Consider the following 23,238-nt stretch of genomic DNA (forward strand, 5'->3'; position numbering starts at 1 on the left):
AAATGGAGAAACCAAGGCACAAAGCAGGTGATTTGCCCAAAGTCATAGCATAGCACACTAGGGACTTTACCCTTGCTGACCAGGGGTTCCCTAGCGTAGATGGAGAGTAGCAAATGGAACCCAGGTCTCCTCACTTCCAGACTCTGACCCAACCTCTACTTCAGAATTAGAGTTCTGATTGGCTGGTTGGCTCCTTTTTTAGGGATGTTGCCACTGTGGATCAACACCCAGAGGCTCACTTCTGGGGACTGATCTCCCCCACTGCTACACTTTGAAGAAACCTAAAAAGCACCACTTTGCTCCACAAGGGAAAGGGACCAGATCCCATCACATCTGTTAACTCCTCAATGCTTCTTTGAATGGTTTGATGCTATCTGTTCTGCTGCTTCCCAACACTGCAGAAGAGGGCATCAATAAAAGACACGCTCTGGTGTGGCTTAATTCTTTAATGCCATAGTCATAGTCCAGTTAGAAGTAAAATTGAATGTTGATGTCTTAGAGTTTTCTATTGTGCCCATCGTTGTAGTATCTAAGGCAGTAGTTCTCAACCAGGGGCACACGTACCCATGGGAGTACTCAGAGATCTTCCAGGAGGTACATCTACTCATCTCGGTATTTGCCTAGTTTTACAACACGCTACATAAAAAGCACTAGCAAAGTCAGTAAGTACCAAGTAAAATTTCATACAGACAATGACTGACTTATACTGCTCTATATGCTATACGTTGAAATGTAAGCACAATATTTCTATTCCAATTGATTTATTTTATAATTATATGGTAAAAATGCAAAAGTCAGCAATTGTTCAGTAACAGTGTGGCTGTGACACTTCTTTATTTTAATGTCTGATTTTGTAAGCAAGTAGTTTCTAAGTGAGGTGAAACTTGGGGGTACCCAAGACAAATCAGACTCTTGAAAGGGGTACAGTAGTCACTGATCTAAGGCATGGTCCACCCTTGAAAGTTATATGAGCAGAGCTACATTGGTTAGGAGTATGAAGAAAACACCTCGACTGATGCCGACCTAACCCTCAGAGTAGATGCAGCTATGTCAACGGAAGAATGCTTCTGTTGGCCTAGCTAATGTCACACTGGGAGGTGGTGTTCCTGCACCGACAGAAAAACTCCGTCTGTTGGGTAGGCTGTGTCTGCACCAGGGGGCTGTGCTGGGCTAATCTTTATGTGTTATGAATTTCAGTGCTTCTGAAGAGCGTGGGGCTGTTGGCTGTGGCTACAGAGCAGCTGTGCAAGGAGGGTGAAATTCACCTCTGCGCAGTGAATCACCGCAGAGTATGCAGCTCGTACCCCACTTGGCCTGGAGGGTACGTCCATCCCAGATAAGTGCTGCATGAGCCTTGTACTGACTGCACAGGGGTGCTCTGCTCTGGCTGCAAGAGTTAGTGTTGCTATTAGCTCAAGCTGGTGATTCTGATCTGCAAAGCCCTGTATCATCTGGGAGGTCATTTACTGCTCCACCGGGACAGTTAAAGATGACCTGCGAAGGATGTTTTTAAGAGACTGACTGTGTGCCCCTCATTGATCCTTTAGGATGTGAACCAAGGAGGCTGGAAAGGGGCTGGTGTGCTGAAGCAGACTTCCCCAAATCACGCCTGTGAGCTCAGCACTGAAGGGGAAATTCAGCACAAGGTTTCTGCACCTGGACCGGGGTGAATTCCACGTCACTGCTCGGGTGGGGGCCTGCCTGCTGTAGCTGCCATTGGCTTTCATTGACCAGAGCGATGCTGTTGCTTTGGTCTCGGGTTAGTGCTTTCAGTGAAGCAAGTTCATTTGTCCAGCTCAGAAAGATGCAGTGTGAGCTGATCCCACTAGGATTTAAGCATTGGGATCATTCTAGGTATTTCTAACCCAATGTTAGATCCTTCAGCTGTCCCCTCTGGGTTTGCACCACAGGCCTTTGAGCATGGGCCAGATAGGAAAAAGAGAGAGAGAACTAAATCTGCCAAGGAAAAGACAGGAGACCTGTAACTAGATCCCATGGGGGCCGTCTGAGTCTTTTTATTATGCCATGGCTGCAAGGTGGCAATAACCATGACACAGCCTAATGGCCACTATTCCCCTGTGACACGAGTGATCCACGTGGGGTGGGCAATGTTCCTCCAGTAATCTCCTCTCAGTGCAGCTCCAGAACTCTGACTCGTCTGCACTGCAGGCAGCTCGGGTCAGTGTCCTGCTGCAGATACATCTGTGGGTGGTTGGCTCTGTGGGAGGGAGAGAGGAGCTAAAGTTACCTGTGTCTTGGTAGGCATTTCTTTTGTATTAATTTATCCCACTTCTGCACATCAGCAGTCTTTTCCATCTCTGGTCTCTGTATGATTCAGCTGAATCATACAGACACCAGAGATGGAAAAGACCTGACAGGTCCCAGCTGGTTGGTCCTTTCACTGGGCTTGTTCCCTAAAGTCTGTTCATCGGTGTATAATCCAGTCTAAGGCCTTGGCTACACTGCAAAGGGTTTGCCAGTATAGCTGTGCCGGTAGACCAGCAAGAGAGTTCTTTTCCCAGTTCTCCAAACAAAATCAACTCTACTAGCAACAGGACTTTTTTTGCTGGTAAAACTGTATCTGCGCTGGGGCTTTTGCTGGCCAGCGGTTTAGTTGGGAGGAGAGCTGAGGGCACTGGAATAAGCTATGCTGCCAAAACACAATTTTGCTGCGTCCACACGAAGAGCGCTTTGCTGATCTAGTACACTGGGATACCGACACCGATACCGATAAAGCCTTCCAGCTGTTGGCTTGGCTTTATTCAGTATAGTTATGCTAGCAATATTTCTATGTGTAGACCAAGCCTACCTTTAAACAGCTTGAAGGACAGGCCTTCCACCACTTGGGAGCCAAGCTTGACCCTCAATGTTAGGAAACCTTTCCTGATTTGCCTCCTACGTTTTCCTTGGTTTAATTTCATCCCCTCTCTCACAGTTACCTGCTCCTCTCAGACCACCTTTGCCAGATTCTCCGCTCAGTGCTGTTATCCAGCTCCCGGTAACATCTGAGCATCTCCCCACACCCCTATGAGCTAGGGAAGAACTATCCTGGCGCCCGGAGCAGAAAAGGGAATTGAACTGACTCTGAGGCTCATTGGGTTATTTCTTTCTAGAGCTGTCAGGAAATGATTTTTTTCCACTAGAAGATTTTAAAGGGTTTTTTTTTCCTCCAAAAATTATTGTTTTGATAAAACCCACATTTTTTTTGACAAAAACAGAATTTTTTTTTTGCAAAAATTTCCATTTCTTCAACAAGTTTAGATGGACATTTTTTGACTGTTTATTTCTTCCCATGTCCCAAGTGTCTCTAAGTTCCTTTGAGTTATTGCTCTGACCTTGCTGCTTGCCAGAAAACTTAACAGAAACTAGCATAAAATGTTCTAAAAAACAGCCAGCTTGTTGAGGGGTGGGGGTAGAGAGCAGCGTGGGGGCACGGTTTGTGTCATCCTGCTGGGCTGGGGGCAGAGCATGGACCCTGCCACATGTGCCATGAAAATAAAAAGCCCAGAGAAAAAGTGGTGCCTAGAGTTAAGCAGAAAAACCCACCTGGGTAAAGAACCCAGCAGTCTTCAAAAAGCTAAGCCCAAAGTCACTTACTCTGACTACACTGGCAATTTTCTCCCGATTTGCTATCACTCATGAAGGCAGTTTACTCCTTCTGAAGATATTCAATAAGACTAAACCTAATAGTGACCCCTGTGCTTCCCCCTCTAAGTGCTCTCCATCCCCCAAAGCGTACCTCGCTCCTTATCGTCACCGTTGGATTGGGCTCCAGTTTCCTGTCCATATGGCAGCACCTGGATCCAGAATGGTTCGAAAAGCTCAGAGGCCATATCGAAAGCTTTGCTAGAGTTTGGCTTCACTGATGGTTTTGTTTTTTCTAGTCCTTTTTCGTCGCTTCAATATCTTGCATCCCTTGGGCATGTTTAAATAACATAATGTACATTGGCATCTCGCCGACTGTGACAAGTGGGTTTTGAAAAGCCAGCTGTCGCCAGACAGTCCATCCAAAGCTGCATGTCCCCACCTCAGCAGTTGGGAGCGTGCGTCCCAGTCAGAGTTCAGCAGCGAGAGGCAGCTCTGCAAGCTTTGCCTGGGAGAGGAGAATCCACGGGAGCCCCCATGCTGGCCTCTGTCGTCTCATCCCAGAGACCTCCCTGGGGCTTAGGATGGAGACACCTATGGCTCCTGGGCCAGCGTCACAGCGCGTTTCAGCTGCTCATAGGTGACAAACATCACCACGTTCCAGGATCCCAGCCGCAGGAACGAGGGCATGAACCTGAGAGAGGGAACAATAGACATTAAGAGATCCAACAGCGTAGAGGCTAAAGAATTTCCCCTTCATCCCCAACCAGGGTACTCCATGCCCCTGGCAACCAACAACAAGCTGTATCTCAGATCCACCAGCTCCCTTATGATCCCTGCTATCCATGGATTCCCCACTGTTCTCTCCTGCCTGGCATCACGCACCCCCTGCCACTCCTATTCTTTAACAGTAGCCTTGATTCCTGCCCAGCCCGTCATTGCGCCCAGCCCGTCATTGCACCCACCCCTGGCTAGAGACACCATGCTGGTTGCTCTGCGCACACACAGTGCTCTGGAAATAACGAGACTGAGTCAGGTGGGCTCGACCCTTTCCCGTGCTTTGCAGGCACAGCAGAATATGAAACCAGACTAATCTGTAATACTTAGCCCTGGGCTAGGCCCAGATTTGCAAAGGCACCAGACTCCCACTGATTTCAATGGAAGTCAGGCGCCACCTTTGAGCATCTGGACCCTTAATGCTCATGAGCTGCAGATCTCAAGGTGCTTCACAGAGCTGTGTAGGTGTAATTCTGCACATTTTACACACAGGGAAGTAGAGGCGCAGAGAGCTCTAGGCTCCCATGTTGTAAAGGCTTCTGGGCATCTTGTGTTTTGGACAGGGCCAGCTCCAGGGGTATTGCTGCCCCAAGCAGCCAAAAAAAAAAGAAAAAAAAGCCGCGATCGCGATCTGCGGCAATTCAGCGGGAGGTCCTTCGCTCTGAGCGGGAGTGAGGGACCCTCCGCCGAATTGTCGCCGAATACTTGAAAGTGCTGCCTGGCTCCGGAGTTGCTGCCCCAAGCACCTGCTTGATAAGCTGGTGCCTGGAGCCAGCCCTGATTTTGGATGCCCGTGCTGAGAGCCTCATGCCTGCTCTGCAAAGGTACTAAGCATCCACCACAAGCCACTTGAAGCCAACAGGTGCTTATGGAACAGACTGACAATGTCCTGGAACAACCTTGTGGAATGAAGATAAGCTTATAGCAGACTGGATGAGGGTTGATGCCTTCAAGGGGAGGCGGGCGTTGTGTTAAAAAGGCAATGGTGTCTGTGGTACTAGGGCACTGTGTGGCACTCCTCGAGGAGGACGAGGAGGATGCTAATGTCATTCCTCCAGCTGGGTGTTTGGAGCTACCCCCGGGGGAAGTGGAGTTCAGATGGGATTCTCCAGGGACGAGCAGACAAAGGAAGGGTTTGAAGATAAACAGCCTGGTTACAAACAGGCTCAGGGCCGTCTTCCTATCCAGCAAGTGGACAGGACCTCTGCTCCCCGGAGGGCCCCAATCCTTCAGGGAGGGTTGGGCCTACTGGGCGCTTGTTCTGAGGTAAAGCTGTGATGAAATTGAAACCCCATGGGTGGGGAGTTCCAGGACTGCTTCTGCCTGAGCCCATGCGAGGGTTGGGGTGATCTCTGGTGAGCTTCTTAGCTTGTGTGCAGGTTCTTTCCTTGTTTTTAAAGTGTTTTCTCTGTAGCGCTTTTACCCTAAGAAAAAAATAGGCATGCACAGAAAAAGCGGTGGAGTATCTATACCCAGGGCTATCACACTGTTAAGCAGCTCTGAAGAGAAAGCAAGCAGGTCTCCTTGGGCAGGCTGGGAATAACACAGTAAAGGCAGGGAACAGCTCAGCCTGGAGATGCTCCAGGCAGAAGGGAAAGAGATGCGTGTTTCCACCCAAGAGAGGGGACAGCCAGGGGAGCTGAAGCCTGTTAGTGGACCCTTGTGGGATCACTGAGGGAAACCAGAGGCAGAGTTGCCCTGCCCTGTGATGCTTATCACTCTGAAAATCTCAGGCTGAAGGGCCATGGTCCGAGCCACCCAATAGAGACCGCTTTGGAAAAACTGGCCCAAAGCAACTTGCCCATGGTCACATGAGCTGGTAGCAGAGCGTGGACGAGAACCCAGATCTCCTGACTCTCAGCCCAGTGCTTTGTCACTGTCAGTCTCCTCTGTAGACTTGTTACATGAACACATGCGCTGCTCCCTGAACAGGCCACAGGCATGGTACAGGCCTGGATAGAAATGTGTAGCTGTCTTAGTGCCTACGCACCACTTACCCCTTGTAAAACGCTGTGGGTCCTTCCAGGATCACCATGGTGAGCATACAGTTGAAGGCATTTCTGTACTGGCCATGGGTGGAATTCATGTATCTCGTCTTCACGACATCGACAGGCGAAGCCACCACAGTGGCGCAGAACCCAGCTCCGAAAGCAGCAATGAAATGGCAAGGAAAAGTGTCTGGGGGTGGGAAATGGGTAACAGGTTTTGGGGTAATGGAATTTTCCACTGCAAATGGGATGATTTTGCCTCTATGAGCCACTTGCAATTAGTCATCAGTGCCATGCCCAGCTAGAGCACATTCCACCCAAGGACTTCAATTCAATCTACAGACATCAGTAAACTGACCCTCTCCCCAGGAGATTGGTAAGTGTGTCCATTCTCCACATGGAGGAAACTGAGGCACAGGAGGTTTCACACTAACTTTGGGACACACACCTGGAGGCTCTTTGGGCCTGATTTTCAAAGCTACAGAGCCAGCTGTAACGCCAGCTGAAGTCCATGAGAGCTGCGAGGTCTCAGCACCCCTGAAAATCAGGCCCAAGATGCTCAAAGCTGGATGGCCCAAAACTGAAGGACATAAAATCCACAAGCACTTCTGAAAGTTTGGGCCTAAGCACCAGGTTCCCAAAGGGATTTGGGCACCTAGTGGGATTGTCTAAAGTGTGTAGGCACCTAACTCCCAGTGGGAGTTTTTGGAAATCCAACCAGGTGCCCGTCTGCACCTTTAGGTGCCTGAATCCCTTTGGAAATCTGTCCCTAAGTGGCTTGCCCAAGGTCATGCAGGGAGTCTGTGGCAGAGCTGCAAATAGATCTTAGGTCTTCTAAGGTCTAGTGCTCTGTACTAGACCATCCTTACCACCATGCTACTGAAACCTCCAGCTGACATCTGAAGCAGCATGGGCAGCCGGCTCCAGCCCTCTTTGCCAAAGGGAGCATCACCCATTGTGGAAGGCCATTGGGGAGGAGAAGCAATGGAAAGGGCTCAGAGAGGCAGAGCTCTAACCACAGGCTCCCCAGACGGGAAGGACGAAGGAAGGACACCCTCACTCACTCAAGGCCCTGGTTCCCCCCTCACCTGTCATTAGATGGTATTTCAGCAGCATCTCCTTGAGGAGGTCATAGGTAACCATCTCTCCGCAGTTCACGATGGCGTTGCGGGTGATGTTGGGTAATGTCCCTGAGGTAGAAGACGCAAAGGACGAATGGTTTAGAGAGTGATTCTGGCCATGTGAGCTCACACTGCTCTGCTGAAAGCAGAGAAGGGCAGGTGATGACTATGACTGTATTATTGCTAATTGTGTTCATTATCCCTGTGCCTAAAGGAGCTCTGCCAGGTAGCAGGAGTTCTGTGATACCAGGATTTTAAGGGATAATAAGAATAATTTACGTGGTATTATTTATCCACAGCGGTCAAAGCATTTTACAAAAGTGGCCAAGACTCATTATCTCCATTATACAGCAGCAGAGAGAGAAGCCCAGAGTTGCACAGCAATTCAATGGCAGAGCAAGCAATGGTTCCTGAGAGTCTCGCGACTCAGTCCTGGGCTCGGATAGTTCCATCACAATTCTATGTCGAGCACACAAGGAAACGGGGAGCGAGTAAGTGACAAGGCAAATCTGTTTATTGCAGGCCTGTGGGCTTGCCATGAACCTTACTTCTGTGACGCAAGAGGAAAAAGGACATTCGATCTCGCCCTGGATGGGATGTGCCCCCAAACCCTCGCAGGTGAGTGCTGACATAAAATCATCACTAGCGTCACCATTGTTAATGATTTAATCTCTCATCATTTAGGCAGAAGCATCCCACTGTTCTGGGGTCGGGGGAGATTCTGGGGTTGTGAGCAGGGCCTGCACAGAACACCCCACTTTTCTTTTTCTGACCAACCAGCCCCCTGATTTGGGAGGGGGGTGGCATTTTGGTTTGGTTTGATCTGGTCTGTGATTGGGTGTGATCAACCCTTAGGAGTCTAACAGTCAGTCTGTTTGTCATGGCTTATGCTACAATGAGCCAGTCTGGGAAATGTGTCCCTCTCTCCTGTCTCATCTTAAAAATAATACCCGGTGGTATAAAATCCTGCAGTGGTAGCAGATTGTAGGTGAAAGTCCCATCCTGTGCTGAGCCAGGGTGAGGGCTAGGTACCAATCAGGTCCTATTTCAAGCCCTCTTAGGGCTACCTAACGTGCAACAGGGGCAGCCAGTCCCAGGATACAGGAGCAGGCCTCCTCCCCACTGTGCCGGAGCAAAAATGGGGGTCTGGGAAGCAGGGAAGGGAATGCCATCTGATCACATGGACCTGCTGCCAGAGCTGTTGCATGGCCACTTTAAAACCAGCTAGCTCTGTCCTCCAGGGATATCTGCAGAACCCAAGGGGCCAGAGCTGAATTCTGTTAGCTGGGCTTGCTCTGTTCACCTTAATCTATTGAATACTAAGGGCCATGGGAATTAGGGGCCTAAATACTTTTAAGGAGCTGGGCCCATATTCTTAACTGGTGTAATCTGGTGTAGCTCCGTTGACTTCCATAGACTGACCACAGCGGAGCTACCCTGATTTACACCAGCGGGCGATTGGTCTGAGAGGCTTTCTCGCTCCACACAGGTAAATCCTGTACCTTTCCAGAGGCCTCTGACCCCTTCCTCCTTGGCGATGGTTTTATAGGCATCCACAGTCCCGTTGTATTTCTTGGTTCCATCCGTCAGCCTCACATGGGCTTGGAATCGCACCTTGACCACGTCGGTCGGCTGGGCACACGTGACTGCCATAGCTCCAGTGGTGCAGCCCGCCAGCAACCGCGTGAGAACGCCGGCATCTGAATGGGAGCGAATAAACTGGGTAGCAAGCTCTGGGTCTGTCGCTAGGATCGACAGCTAGGTAGCAACGCACAGAGCTGAGTTTTTCGCAGCCTCCCCACTAAATCAGAGTACCTTTCACCTCCCTTGCTGGGACTGGGCGTGAGCACATCCCCTCCACCCAGCACTGAGCCCACAGGCAATGGCTGACTCCCTGCATGGCCTTGGGGAAGTCACTTAGCCTAACTTTGCAGGTGGCCTCTAATTTGGGGGTTGGCCTCAGTTTCCTGGATGCCCAACTTTAAACTCTCTTGATCTGGTTTTTAGAGGTGCTGAGCAGCACTGGAGATAGCAACCGTCAGGAGGCTGTGCATAGGGTCAGAGAAGGCCCTGCTCACCTTGTCCCACTACACCCTCCCTTTTCACCCTGCCAACACTGACCTAGGCCTCCCAGCGCTGATCCAGCTGCAGACTCTGGCTCCAAAGAGAGGGAACTGCCTGGCACATGTTTGGTTCTAAAATGTAGTTTTTAAATTGGAAGGACCAAGCTCTTTAAACCTGGCCTGGGTTTTTGGGCCTGCCATTGTTTGACGGGGCAGTGGATGTCAACAAGACATCAAGCTATCTGATCACGCCCCAAAGCAAGTGGTCAAACATCTAGTTTAGCTACGCTCAGGGCACTGCAGGACCTTGGTGAGACTGGGATCCTACGTGTAGCACATTTACCCCATTTATAATTTGGGATCTCAGGTTATTCAGCTCACTCTGAAGACTGGTTGACTGTAATTATTTTTAAGTGGCAACATCTAGGATAATGGGCCAAAGCCTCAGCCGGTGTGAATCAGGATAGCTTCATTAGTGTAGTTCATCGACTTCCATGAGCTGATTCACACCAGCTGAGGATGCGGCCCGACGTTCTGAAATAGAAGCTGAGAACATGGCCCCTGGAAGCGTGTGGTGCCAGCACTCACTCTCTGATCCCGTGGAGGTGTAGAATTGTTTCACGGAGTCGTACAGCCCGATACGAATGGAAGCAAAGCTCATCTGACGCTGGAGACCAGCCACCAGGCCATTGTACAGGCTCGTGGGACCTTCTGTCCTCACCATGGTGGTGATTGTGCCAAAGACGCCCTTATAGTGGATGGTCTTCATGTTCTTGGTAGGCTTGGACTCTCCCTGGATCTTCAAGATGGACAGACAGACATCATTATTAGTAGATGGCAATTCGCCTCTAGTGCAGCCAGCTAGAGCCTGCTCCTGAAACCTTTATTCATGTGAGTAGTTCAAGTAAAGTCACACATGAGGAGGGGTTTGCAGAGATGGGCCCTTAGCTAAGAGAGTTCATGAGCTATAAGCTCAGTTCAAGGTGGTTTGGGGCATGTACTGAGCTAGGAAGGTATTAAATTGTCATTTCTATGTGCAGTCAACCTGCAGTTGTGGTTTTGGTCAGTGAACTAGTTGCAAGGCTATAATTGTCATACATTTATACATCAGCGTCCATCCAGCTGGATACCAAAGCACTTTACAAAAGACTCTGCAAGCGATATACCATCTTCATCTCTTTGCTCACCACTGAAATGCAGCCATCTCTGGGGTAGAGTGTGGCAGCTGTTTATCAGTCTACAGCAACATTATAGGCCAAATCAAGTCAGGAACTGAAGAGGATTACTGTATCCAGCTAAACTGGTGGAGCAGGTAAGTAGGCTAGATGTAATGAGCAATGATGGAATTTGGCCAGAATGCCAGAGTGATGGTGGGAGGCTAAATTCATTCATGTTCATGAAGTGCTTTGAGATTAGATAGAAAATGCTCTCCAGTATCAATGCAAAGAGGGTGAAATTTATCCTGGTGCAGGGGGTCAGCACAAGGCCTAGGTACCATTTCAGATCCACTTTGAGGGCTCGGGGCGGATCCTCAGCTGGTGTAAACTCTCCGAGTCTCGTTGACTTCCAAGTGACACTTTACCCTGGCTGAGGTTCTGGCCTCTCAAGTGATGCCTAGCTCTTGTGCTGGGGCCTCTGCATGGGGTGGATTTCACTCAGAACTATAATCAAGGCATGTCTGTAAAAAAAAGCGATGCCAGATTTCCGTGATTCACATTACAGCAAAAAAACAACCCGAACTTGCTGAGAAGAATGCTAGTAAGGGTATGGCTATACTTGGAGATGTGCAGCGCTGGGAGTTACAGCTGTGTTCGTACAGCTGTGTAGGGAAAGCATTGCAGTGTGGCCACACTGACAGCTACCAGCGCTGCAGTGTGGCCACACTGACAGCTACCAGCGCTGCAGTGTGGCCACATTTGCAGCATTTGCAGCGCTGTTGGGAGTGGTGCATTGTGGGCAGCTATCCCAGCGTTCAAGTGGCTGCAACGTGCTTTTCAAAAGAGGGGGGTGGGGTGGAGTGTGACAGGGAGCGTGGGGGAGACAGAGAGAGTGGATTTTTGGAGCTGACGTTGTTCTCAGCTCCCTGCCTTGCAAGTTCTAAGGACTGGAAGATACACAGCGCCTACCTTCAATCATTTTAAAAGTTTTGACCTTTCCCCCACCTGTCTCTTATTCACTAAATGCAAATTATGCACTCCTAAATAGTCTTTAGACCATATAAGCAGCTGCTCAACACTACCCCTCCTCTCTCTCCTCAAGCAAACAGCTGAGAACATTCCAAAGCAATTCCCCTGCCTCCGTTCGCTGGCTCACTGGAGCAAAGAGCAGCTGTGTTTGTTTTTAGCCAAGTAGCTACAGGGAGATCGGAGTTCAGCCATTTTTCCGGTTTGTTGTGGACAGGAATTCTGTGATACCTCCTAATACCCTGGAGTCCAATAACAGTGCTTTTAGTGGCTACACTTGATGACCAGCGCTGCATCACCAGTGCTGGAATCGCTACACCCCAAGCAAACCAGGTGTACAGCCAGCGCTGCAACCAGAGAGTTGCAGCGCTGGCTGTGCTTTGCAAGTGTGGACACAGAGTGAGTTGCAGCGCTGTAACCCCATCACCAGCGCTGCAACTCTCCAGTGTAGCCATGCCCTCAGATATCTCTAGGCACCCGCAGATCTGCAGGGTACACAACAAACATCATCTGAAATCAAACCCGGTATGTTAGAGCCTGATCTAACTCCCGCTGATGTCTTTACATTAACTTTTAATGGGAGTTGGATTGACTCTTAAAGTTAACAGAGGGGAGGAAAAAAGACCTAGTCTGTTTCTCAGCAAGTGCTAGATTTTTCCAAAGATTTAATCTAAAATGCCTTTCACTTTGAGAGACCAGGTGGGTCAGAGGACTGGGACTTGGAGTGGGACTTGGGAGTGCTCGATTCTGTGCCCAGCTCTGCTGCTGACCTGCTACATGACTCTGAACAAAACTCTTTGTCTTGACTATTTTGACTGTTGTCTCTCTGGAGCAGGGACTGTCTCTATGTGTCTATACGTTGTGCCTGACACAGCTGAGTCCCGGAATCCTTGTACTATAGTAATATCAACAAGAATGTTTACCTGCAGTCTGACTTTCGCAGTGTCCAGAGGGAAGGTGCAGAGATCTGCTATGCAGGCTGCCATCCCGGCACTCAGGAACTTAACAGTAGCAGTTGGAGGGATGTCAGTGGGCTTCAGTCCGACCATTGCTTCCCTGGGTTAGCAGGAATCACCGTTCAGCAAATAGGTTCTCCTCTGGAAGCAGCGTTCAATCAGCAAGCAATGGATCTGCAGTGATAGTTTCCTTGGAAGATACAAATGAAGCTGTAAATATATTAGGGCTGTTAAACGATTAAAAAGATTAATCGTGAAATTAAAAAAATTATGATTAATGGCAGTTTTACTCACACTGTTAAACCATAATAGGATACCATTTATTTAAATATTTGGATGGTTCTACATTTTCAAATATATTCATTTAAATTACAATGCAGAATGCAAAGTGTACAGAATGGAGTGGTGTCCAAAGCATGAAGGGGCATACGAATGATTAGCGTATCTGGTCTGGCATGTAAATATCTTGCAACGCCAGCTAGAAAAGTGCCATGTGAAAATCTGTTCTCACTTTCAGGTGACATTGTAAATAAGAAATGGGCAGCAATATCTCCCATAAATGTAAACAAACTTGTGTGCCTTAGCGATTGGCTGGACAAGAAGTAGGACTGAGTGGAATTGTAGGCACTGAAGCTTTACATTATTTTGTTTTGAGTACAGTTGTAGAACAAAAAAAATTCTACATTTGTAAGTTCAACTTTCATGATAATGAGATTGCACTACAGTACTTGTATGAGGTGAACTGAAAAATATTATCTTTTGTTTATCTTTTTTACAGTGTAAATATTTGTAATTAAAAATAATAAAGTGAGCACTGTACACTTTGTATTGTGTGTTGGAATTGAAATCAATATATTTGAAAATGTAGCAAAACCACCAAAAATATTTATAAAAAATGGAAGTTGGTATTCTACCATTGTTTAACAGTGTGATTAAAACTGATTGTGATTCATGTTTTTAATCGTGATTAATTTTTTTAATCAAGTTAATTTGTTTTGAGTTAATCACTTGAGTTAACTGTAGTTAATTGACAGCCCTAAAATATATATAATGCCTCTCTGGGTCTCAGTCAAATGGATAATAGATGGACAAGGAGAGAAAATATTTTACACCCATTTATTTATTTATTTCACAATGACCGATCATCACTTAGCTCTGCATTTGAGGGGAGTGTCCTTTGAAGTGTTCCAGCTCAGCTACCTACACACTGGATGGAGTTGGCTGAGTTATGATGGGAGGGATAGCTCAGTGGTTTAAGCATTGGCCTGCTAAACCCAGGGTTGTGAGCTCAATCCTTGAGGGGGCCATTTAGGGATTGGGGCAAAGAAAAATAGTTGGAGATTTGAGTAGGGGGTTGGACTAGATGACCTCCTGAGGTCCCTTCCAACCCTCATGTTCTGCATCCCAGATACTATTGATCTTAGTGATGTTTGTGGCCCCTGTGGTATCTGAGCACTTCACAATCTTGATCGTATTTATCCTCACAGCCCAACATACCTGTGAGGTAGGGCAGGGCTATTAACCCTATTGTGCTAATAAGGAACTGAGGCACAGAAAGGCTAGGTGACAAACCCCAGGTCAGACAAGAAGTCTGTTGCAGACCAGGGGATTGAATCCAGGTCTCCTCTAACCATTGGACCATCCTTTCTCCTTCCTATGGTGCTCTTTGAAGAACAGCATGAAGAAAGTAAATAAGGACGTGTTATTTACCCCTTCCCATAACACAAGAACCAGGGGTCACCCAATGAAATTAACAGGCAGCAGGTTAAAACAAACATAAGGAAGTACTTCACACAATGCACAGTCAACCTGTGGAACTTGTTGCTTGGGGATGTTGTGAAGGCCACAAGTACAACAGGGTTCTAAAAACAATTAGAGAAGTTCCTGGAGGATAGGTCTGTCAATGGCTATAAGCCAAGATGGTCAGGGATGCACGCCCCCAGCTCTGGGTGTCCCTAAGCCTCTGACTGCCAGAGGCTGGGATTAGACAATGGAGGATGGATCACTTAATAATTGCTCTGTTCTGTTCATTCCCTCTAAAGCACCTGTTGGAAGACAGGATGCTGGGCTAGATGGACCATTGGTCTGATCCAGTGTGGCCGCTCTTATGTTCTTATGAAGCCAATGGGACTGCTTGTGGGAACATCTCCCTGTCCACATTGGCAGTACCAGCTTGTTTTTATAACCACCCAGGCTATGACACCCTCATCTGACCTGGTTACTGCACCTACTCTTGCTCTTAGCCCTCTGGAAAGCCAGAGAAATCCTGCTCCAGTTGATCCACTGGTGGAAACAGACGCAGCTCTGGTGATGCTCAGCGGCAGGCTGGAGCAGTGAGATGTGAAGACTAGTGTGGGTGTGGCCAAAGCCAGTGATGCACTCACTCCAAACGGGACAGACAGCACGAGGTTCTCACCCCTGGGTGCTCGGAGGGCTGAGGCACCGTGTTTGGGGGTGACAGAAAGCGAGCTGCATGAAGTACAAACTCTAAGCCAGCCTCTGCCTTGCACCTGGTCGAAAGCCCCTGCAAATCAATGGGCGTCTCTGCATTGCCTTCAGCGGGTTTTGGAGCAGGCCCTTTCTGCAGTGGGGCTGCTGAGATGTAAACGGGGGTACTTATTTAGTCAGACTTAATGCAGGCAACACTCTCCCGGGCACGAGAGCAGCACCGGCACCTAGGCAGCTAGATTCTGATGGCAATGGGGGAGGAATGAGGAGGCAGAGCAAGGACTGCAGGGTTCAGCCCACTCATAATAACCCACAGCAACACTGAACGCTTCGCCTTACCTTCGAGATGCAGCTGGCTGAGCGCACTCTGTTCCTTGCCATTCTCTGTGAGCCGAGGGTCTTGGCTTCCTATTTATATATCCCTCGCGGGCTGCACTCTTAGCTGAATGGCAGAGGATAAGGACAGAGATCATTTAACATCAACGAGTTCATGAGCACCAGCCTCCCTCCCTCCCTCCGGTGTTTTAAAATAGAGCAGAGAGGACAAGTCATGAGACCCTGGTGTTTTTCAGGAAGCCTCACACTGTCACACTAGTTCTGGACAGTGGAACAATGGATGGTGGTAGCCCTCGTGTTCTAGTGCACGGTTAGTCTAGGCAAGGCTAAAATGAGAGACGTGATGGGGAAAGTGAAGTGAAGAAAGCAGCACACTAGAGAGAGACGGTATATTTTGAAAAGCTCATGTACTCCCTTGCTGCCCAGCCACCTCGTGTCGTGTTCAGGTGGGCTGCCTAGTGTAGACTGTCTTTACCAAGGATGATTTCTGTGGTGAAAACCCTCCTTAGCTGGGACTCAGAAAATTGGCATTCAATTCTGCTTCAGCACAGCCTGTGTGTGTGAGACCTTGGGCAAGTCACTGCAGCCCAGTCCCGCAAAGGTATTTAGGCTTCTTTCCACTGAAATTAGGGGAACTGGGAGCCTAAATACCTTTGTGGGTCTTGGCGTTAGCCCCTCTGTGCCTCACTTCCCCTATCTGTATAATGGGGATAGCAACTTCCCTTTCCTTGCAGCAAAACATGGCTCCGCCTTGCTCTCAGGGGTGGGTAAGCAGCACTAGCCCTGCTCCTGGACTGGTGTAGTCACAGCTCCCCTGCCTGTGTCAGTCTGTAACCACACTGTGTAGTGATGTTGTGAGTACCAGCTTGTTACTGGCTGTGAGGTGCTCACACACTCCGGTGTGGGCTGTATAAGAACACAGTGTAATTAGGTCCATTGGGAAGCTGAGTTAGCGGAATAGGCAGGGTGTATGGATCTAATTTATACCCCCTTAGGCATCACTACTGAATTTGGCCCCTTGTCTTTTCCTGGCCGAAGAGCACCTCACGCGCTCGTTGTGCTAAGCAGAATACAATGTTACTGCCAGTTAAAAATATCAGGAAAACATTTCTATAACTTTAGTTTTTGTACCTCTAGATTTGGGGCCCAAAGTGAGTCGCAAGTATCTGCTAGCAGGCAGTTCTGTTAACCTCAAGCTTCCAAAAATCATGAGTGAGGCCCCAGAAATCACGAGATAGGTTTAAAATCATGAGATTAAAAAAAAATGTGATGTGGTTTTTATTTCCCTCTGGTTTTCAAGCCTTTAGAATGCATTCGTGTCACATTTCCAAGTTCTCTCTGCAAGCATCAGGGCTAGAGCATTGCTTTTTCTTTTAAATGTTGGCTGAGGTTTTTATACAAGCACATGATTCCAGGAGTTGGGGCTTTAAAGAAAACACCAAATAGTGTGAGATTCATGATAAAACCATGAGAGTTATCAACACTTTTTAGGCTACAAATTCTGGTTTTGTGTATAATGCCCATCCACCCCTTCTTGCCCCAAAAAGTGAGGTAGCCAAATCTAATATTATTAGACATCTGATGCCATTAAAAAAAAAATAAAACATTTTTGTTTTGGTTTAAACTTCCTTCTGCTATCTTTGTGGAGGAAACATTGCAGCCTGGTGGTAGTGCATGAAACCCAAGAAGGGAAACTAGCAACCAAAGTGAAACCGGCCTGCCTCATTTCTCTGCCTGAGGTGAATGAAACACAAAAGGTAGACGAACAGCACAGCTTCTGATTCTGACGAACCTGAGGATTCAGCGGGGAGCTGGGGGTGGGTGAGAGAGAGAGAGAGAGAGAGAGAGAACAAATTGGGATACATTGGCCACAAATAAATTGAAGTTGGCAATTAAAAGGTTTCTAATCATCAGAGGAGTCAGGGGCTGGAACAGCCCCCAGCCCCAATAGTAGCAGTGTGGGGCAAACAACCAAACTTGTTTTAAGATGGCACTTGATCAGTCTATGAAGTGGATGATATGATGGGATTGCCCATGATAGTTTAGATTGGATTCTGTGACTCAGGCGGCTCCTTCCAGTCCTACATCCCTGTGTAAACCAGGGTAGCGCACAGTCTCTGGTGGCAATAATGTACAATGTGGCTGTTTCGGCTTTGCAGACCTTGGTGGGTTTGGGTTTATGTGAACTCTTGTGAATTTAACTCTCTGGTGACCACAGCTGGCTCGGCCCCTCAGTTGGAACTTCTGCGTTGCATCTCTCCGTCCGCAGCGTGAAACCAGAGCGGCCTGACTGGGCTGGGGTAGCCTCCAGTGGTATGAAAATAGATACTTTCATAGTAAGTGAGTCTGGAGTTCAGCAAAGACTCACCCCAGCAACTGTTTCAGCTATTTGCAGAAGCTGTTTCTGTGAAGTGACCTAAGAAGCCAGCTGATGACGTACTATTCGAAATGGACCAAGTGACCCCAACTCACAAGGGAGGGGGGGAGAAACCGCAAAGGCTACAAGTGTCAACAGGACCACGTGTGACTGTTCACACCAGTCACCTGCTCTCCTGGCCTGGGGAGGGGACAGCTGGGGACACTTCAGCTTCCAGCCAAAACACTGCAGGTAACTTAAAGGAACATAAATACTGCATCCCTGGGGCCATCCAGCTGCCCCCGCCTTGGTTTCCACATCTGTAAAATGGGAACATGCTTTGCGCTCTGCTGCTGAAAAGTGCTATATGAGAGCTAGGTGTTGTTATTTCCCTATGCGTGCTGTGAAATTAACTGAAGCACGTCTGGACACTGACGTGGCATGTGAGCACACAGTACAGGGGAAGGGTGGTCTTGTGCCTAAAGCACAGAGGAGAGCAGCAGGAGAGTTCAGTTCTAAGCCTGGGTCTGCTGCTGACTTGCTATGTGATGATGGGTGAGTCGTGTTCATCCATCTGTGCCTCAGTTTCTCCATTTTTAAATTGGGGAGAATAATACTTGCCCACCTCACAGTGTGAGATTAAATTCACTGATGTTTGTAAAGCACTTTGATGGCAGTTGCTCTAGACAAATGGGCTAGGGTACATCTGAACCACTGCCCTCGGATGTATTTATTATTTGTTGCTCATCACTACAATACAAGAAGGAAAGTCACGCTCTGCCCCAAGAACTTACAGTCCAGAAGCCAGACACATAGTATTCTAAATAGAAAAATGGCCTCTATGATCTGGGGCAAGGACAGATCTTTTATGTTTGTACAGCACCTAGCACTCTGGGCACTGTCAATAACAAATACTAAAGTAACAGAAGATTCACTGGGAAATCCAAGGGTGCAGATAACATGGAGTTTGATTTCTCTCTCTTTCCTGAAATGGTAATAAATTCACCACCTCTAGTTACTGGAGAGATTCAGAATTGCATAATTGTGAGTCAATGCCCATATACTGCTAATGGAGATTCTCCTTTATGTCAAGGGGTAGGGAGCCTATGCTTTAGGAGGAGGAACTGGGTTCCATCCCTGCTGTTGCTGCAACATGCCAATTTGCCAGGATGTGTAGCTTAAGGACACTGATGAAGCTCAGTCATAGGTGAGGATTAATTTCTTAGAATGCTGTTAGCAGCTGACCAGGCAGTCATGCATCTATTTGCTCCTTTCATTGGTGCAAGAGGTTGAGGGATGGAGCTAAGAGCCAAACCCCAGAGAAAGCAGACACTACAGACCACTTTGCTTCCCAATGGGGAGAAGAGGCAGGGAAGCAAAGGAAATGGATGGCAAGACCAAACTGTCAGTGGGCTGGGGCAGCAGAAGGGCACTAGTAGTCTTGTGCCTGTGGTGACACAGACATTCAGCATGAAACCCACATGTCAAAGTCTGGCCACCTGTCCCAGTCCTAGGCTAACCCTGCTGTTTATTTATGGGAGGCTGCTCTGGGAGCAATTTCCCACATGGATGTTGTCAGATTTCAGCTGCTGGGTTCACTCCAGGGGAAGAACCACTATGATGTAATGTCCTCTCTGACCCCATGTGTGGCCAGCCGTGCCAATCAGAAGGGTGGGGGGGAGGAGGGGGAGAGGCTATAAGAGCATGCTCCTCGGCTGATTTCCAGCCCTGGTGGTGTATTCTCCCCAGGGCTTCTGTTTAAGAAAAATTAGTCTGTCCGCCAAGGGCTCAGCTGGTTGGAAGAACAAAGAGTGGGGGCTCTGGAGGTCACTGCTCAGTGGGGGAAACTGGTCTGAGAGGGAGTCCCTGTGCTGCTGCGGGCACGGTGCCAGGCAGTGAGAAGTCCCCACTGCCCAGGCTCTGTTCAAGTGAAGATGATGGAGGGACAAGAGAACCCTCGCTAGTCTCTGACCTGCCAAGGGCTCCTCGCTGGGAGGATTGAGGCCAGGAAAAAATACACTCCTCTCCCTCTGCCCATTCAAACAGAAGGTCATGCTACGGGAGACTGGCCCCAGGCTTCCATTCAGGTGGATGGGAGAGGCAGGCTCTTCCTATGGCTTTGCTGCAGCACAGCTCGATGCCAATGCATACTGCTGATTTAGTACAATGACAAGCCCCGGAGAATCATCCAGGAAATCAGAGAGATGCCACACATGTGAAACCTGATTGGACTGCTTTTTATTCAGATAGCTTAACGTTTACACTGCTGTGCTGTTAACACCTACCACTCACATGCTGGAGAAGCATTTGGGAGAAAATCTGTCATTGTAAAAGAGTCAACACCCCAAAAAAACTAGCAGGGAAAAACCCCACCACATATGTGCGTATGGTGGGAAATGGACTTTCTGGCTCTCTTTATCCCCCTCAAGGGGCATTAATCCATTTATTTCCCTTTGCAACACACATTTAATAGGGGTTGTCTGCTTTCGTGTTGCAGAGCCTGAGTCCCATTTGTGCCTGACACCCCCATCTCAGCCTGATGAGCACACACGGAGCTTTTCCTGATAAATGCTGACCACGCTTCGGCCCTTGGCATCCCCAATGGCAGTGCATGCATTGTTGTCAAACAATTACATGCTGCCTCCAGTGCTCTCTTCTGCTGAAAGTATTTCTGTGAATTTAGCTCAGGCAAGCAACAGGAACTGCTTGCTCTACAGGTTACAGCGGATGATATAAAGAGGAGGAACGTTTGTAACTGGCTACAGCAACACAGCTGTCCTTGCACACACAGTCAGCCTTCCTCTGGTCCTTTGCTCAGTGAGCGTGCTCCCTGTTCCAACTTGTATTTAGCAGCCTCTCAGGACACACACTGCCAAGATTTGTCCAGCCAGCAGCTATTGACTTGCTAGGTTCAGGACATTTAGTTCAGGGTAAGGAACATCATGTGTTCATAGAACTCCAAGATGCTCCATCTTGATTATTCACCTGTGTCTACAACAGCACTAAAGACATCCAAACATGTTAAGACAATTGCACCGAGCATGTTGTGTGAATGGGATGCAGTGACTCAGCAGGCTCAGATCTCCATGCACAATGTAGCCCAGGTTTTCTTGGTGTTGCCTGTGTTACTGGAACTGGGCAAGAAGCTGCTGCTCTCATGAAGGAGGAGGAGAGGGTTGTGCGTATCAGAGATATTTACACACCTATGCTCGTTCTCGACCTCCTCGACATTCATTGTGGCTGATAATCTGGAAACCAGAAGTGTTTGTTGGACAGGGGATTGGAACGGTTGGGACTTGGAATCCATTTTATGAAGGACCATGGCAAGGCTGGCTCAGAGTAGAAAGCCCAACCTGACGTCTTTAAGGTTCCGGGCTTAAAGGCACAATCCTGCACCACTGAGATCAACGGGCATTTTATCACTGACTCCATTGGGAGCAGGATCAGGCTTTTAACATTTTTAACACGTGAAAAATAACAATTCTAAAATAACATCTTAAACAGCAGGAAGGCACAAAAATACAAATTTTATTTTATTGAAACAAACTTTATCATTAAAAATAAGTTATCATGGTTTGTGTTTAGGTCAGTTATCTAGAAACACTTGAAACTTGTGATTTTTTGAAACTAGAAATGACTACATAAATTAAATAAAAATAAGAAAAATAGTATGTCCACAAAATTCCATACTTGCCAGCAAAACAGTCTTGCATAGATAATTTATTTTACAGTATCTGTACATTTTACTTACAATCTACCCAACCCATATAAAAATAAGCCCCACTTCAGCATTCAAGGCAACAGATTTGTCTTACAAATCAACATGTTTTAAAAAAAAGTCATTAGTATACAAAACAATGACTGTAGCTTCCCAAGTCTGGGCTGTCTGTGCATATTTGTATGGAGACTGCAACTGTGTGTCTTGTTGCAGAGGATTCTAATGCACTTTCTCTCTGGGAAAAAAATAAATAGATATTTCATTATTCTTAAAACTGAAACAGCTTCTAACTTTCCCCCCGTGTGTTAAGAAAAAATAGTTTGTCTAAACATCTGGATGTTCCATTACCTAGCAGGTAAAATAGGGTGATTAGAAGAATTTCCCACGATGGAGCTTCCCAGAGATCAGATGACACTGTTCAGGTTACTAAAGTCAGTCAGTGCCTTTCTCCAGGGATCTGATCTTGCAAGATGCAGAGCACCCTCAACTTCCAACATACCCATGGGAATAGAGGACACTCTGCATCTAAGATTCCCTGTTTGACGTGGGCAGTTAACTCCCATTTAAATGAGGGACAATTACACACATTAAATCAATGAGAGAAGAATCTACTTCTCTTATTTCTCTTTTAGGAGAGTGGTTCTGCATTGATATGGTGGGGGCGGGTAGGATGACATTGTTCTTTTGAAGTCCCTCTCCCCTTCCTGTTGTAAGCGTCAGAGTTTCCCCAAAACGTAGAGCATGAGTGCTAAAGCAGTTGCTCTCTACACAGCCACTCTGGATACTTCTGCTATTCTTTTTTGGACAACTGTGCAGAAAATATCCTAGCGATTCTTTTTGTTTCTTCTTCTGGCAGATCAGCTGACGTCAGGTTTGGTTTGTGACGGTTATGCCTTCGATAGGGAATCCCCCCAGCCGCGGCACCATTTCCTGTCTAAGGAAGAGACAGTGACATAAGATTAGAAACCACTTAGAACTTACACTGCAGTGCTTTACTGATCATGAGGAAGCAAAGCAATGCTTTTGGGAAGTGCACAGCTGATCCTTGGGAGTCCAAAGAGATTACCTTTCCTGCTCTTCTTGCTAGTCCATGAAGGATAGAACCTACTGGACGTGCTGTATTTTCCACTGATCTCATTCTCCTTTAAGAGATTTTCCTCATGTTCCACACACCAACAAGCATAATGGCTCAGTATGGCTGACAGGAGCCCCTAGTTATCTATCTTCCTGCAGCTTCTAAAAAAGCTTTGAACACCCCCCATTCCCCCTCCCCCACAAAAATGATTAACTTTAAAGGGACACTGTCAAGTTAAAAATATATTTGAAAGAAGTTTCCTCACCTTTGTTACTAACATCTTAGATTATAAGATCTGATATATATTTTTTTAAATTATAGTCACATTTTCTCTATTGCTATTGCTTTCTTTCTTTCTCCATTTCTCTATGTTGCATATTAACACGGTGCTGCGCTATCTGGGTTGGAAACACTATTTGGGGAGTGAACAAGGGAATGTATTTGTTTTTAAATGCTGTAGACACTAGGATTAAAAAGAAATGGAAACATTTCTATGGTTTCTAAACAGGGAGCCAAATGTGAGCTGTCAGTGCTTCTCAATGGCTTATTAGATTCTTTAGGAAGATGGCTTAGCTCGTGTGTGTGTTAGTATCACATCCAGGTAGCGATGGACGACTGCTTAGAAGACACAG

General features: G+C 47.5%; 2 protein-coding genes across 6 annotated transcripts in view; both read right to left on the reverse strand.

The window, feature by feature from the left end:
- Positions 1-431: 431 nt before the first annotated feature.
- On the reverse strand, positions 432-15,532 carry LOC127038354 (mitochondrial uncoupling protein 3-like). 2 transcript variants are annotated; one of them, XR_007770624.1, is made up of 8 exons: positions 15,461-15,532; positions 12,641-12,863; positions 10,123-10,333; positions 8,974-9,171; positions 7,439-7,540; positions 6,360-6,540; positions 2,372-4,279; positions 432-2,318 (listed from the first exon to the last, which is right to left on the reverse strand). XR_007770624.1 is itself a non-coding variant. In XM_050930937.1 (7 exons), exons 2-7 carry the CDS (start codon positions 12,764-12,766, stop codon positions 4,180-4,182), a joined length of 918 nt encoding a protein of 305 aa, XP_050786894.1. In that variant the 5' UTR covers positions 12,767-12,863; positions 15,461-15,532; the 3' UTR covers positions 432-4,179. The 2 variants fall into 2 exon arrangements, 1 of the variants encoding a protein (XP_050786894.1); XM_050930937.1 differs by having other exon boundaries at positions 432-4,279.
- A 5,777-nt stretch (positions 15,533-21,309) lies between these two features.
- C2CD3 (C2 domain containing 3 centriole elongation regulator) overlaps positions 21,310-23,238 on the reverse strand; it is a 78,057-nt gene continuing 76,128 nt past the window's right edge. For all 4 annotated transcript variants that reach the window (XM_050930242.1, XM_050930233.1, XM_050930252.1 and 1 more), the window contains one exon: positions 21,310-22,465. In XM_050930242.1, coding sequence (XP_050786199.1) covers positions 22,322-22,465 — 144 coding nt within the window. In that variant the 3' untranslated portion in view covers positions 21,310-22,321. The remainder of the gene's footprint in view (positions 22,466-23,238) is intronic.

This window comes from Gopherus flavomarginatus, chromosome 1 (assembly GCF_025201925.1).
Source record: "Gopherus flavomarginatus isolate rGopFla2 chromosome 1, rGopFla2.mat.asm, whole genome shotgun sequence".
Lineage (NCBI taxonomy): Eukaryota > Metazoa > Chordata > Testudines > Testudinidae > Gopherus > Gopherus flavomarginatus.

Excerpts from the sequence above, each read along its gene's own strand:
- LOC127038354 (XM_050930937.1), bottom strand. The coding sequence starts at position 12,766 with ATGGTCGGACTGAAGCCCACTGACATCCCTCCAACTGCTACTGTTAAG. Across the intron at positions 7,541-8,973 it reads GGTCAGAGGCCTCTGGAAAG|GGACATTACCCAACATCACC; the intron begins GTACAGGATTTA and ends CTTCTACCTCAG. Across the intron at positions 4,280-6,359 it reads CCCACAGCGTTTTACAAGGG|GTTCATGCCCTCGTTCCTGC; the intron begins GTAAGTGGTGCG and ends TCCCTCTCTCAG.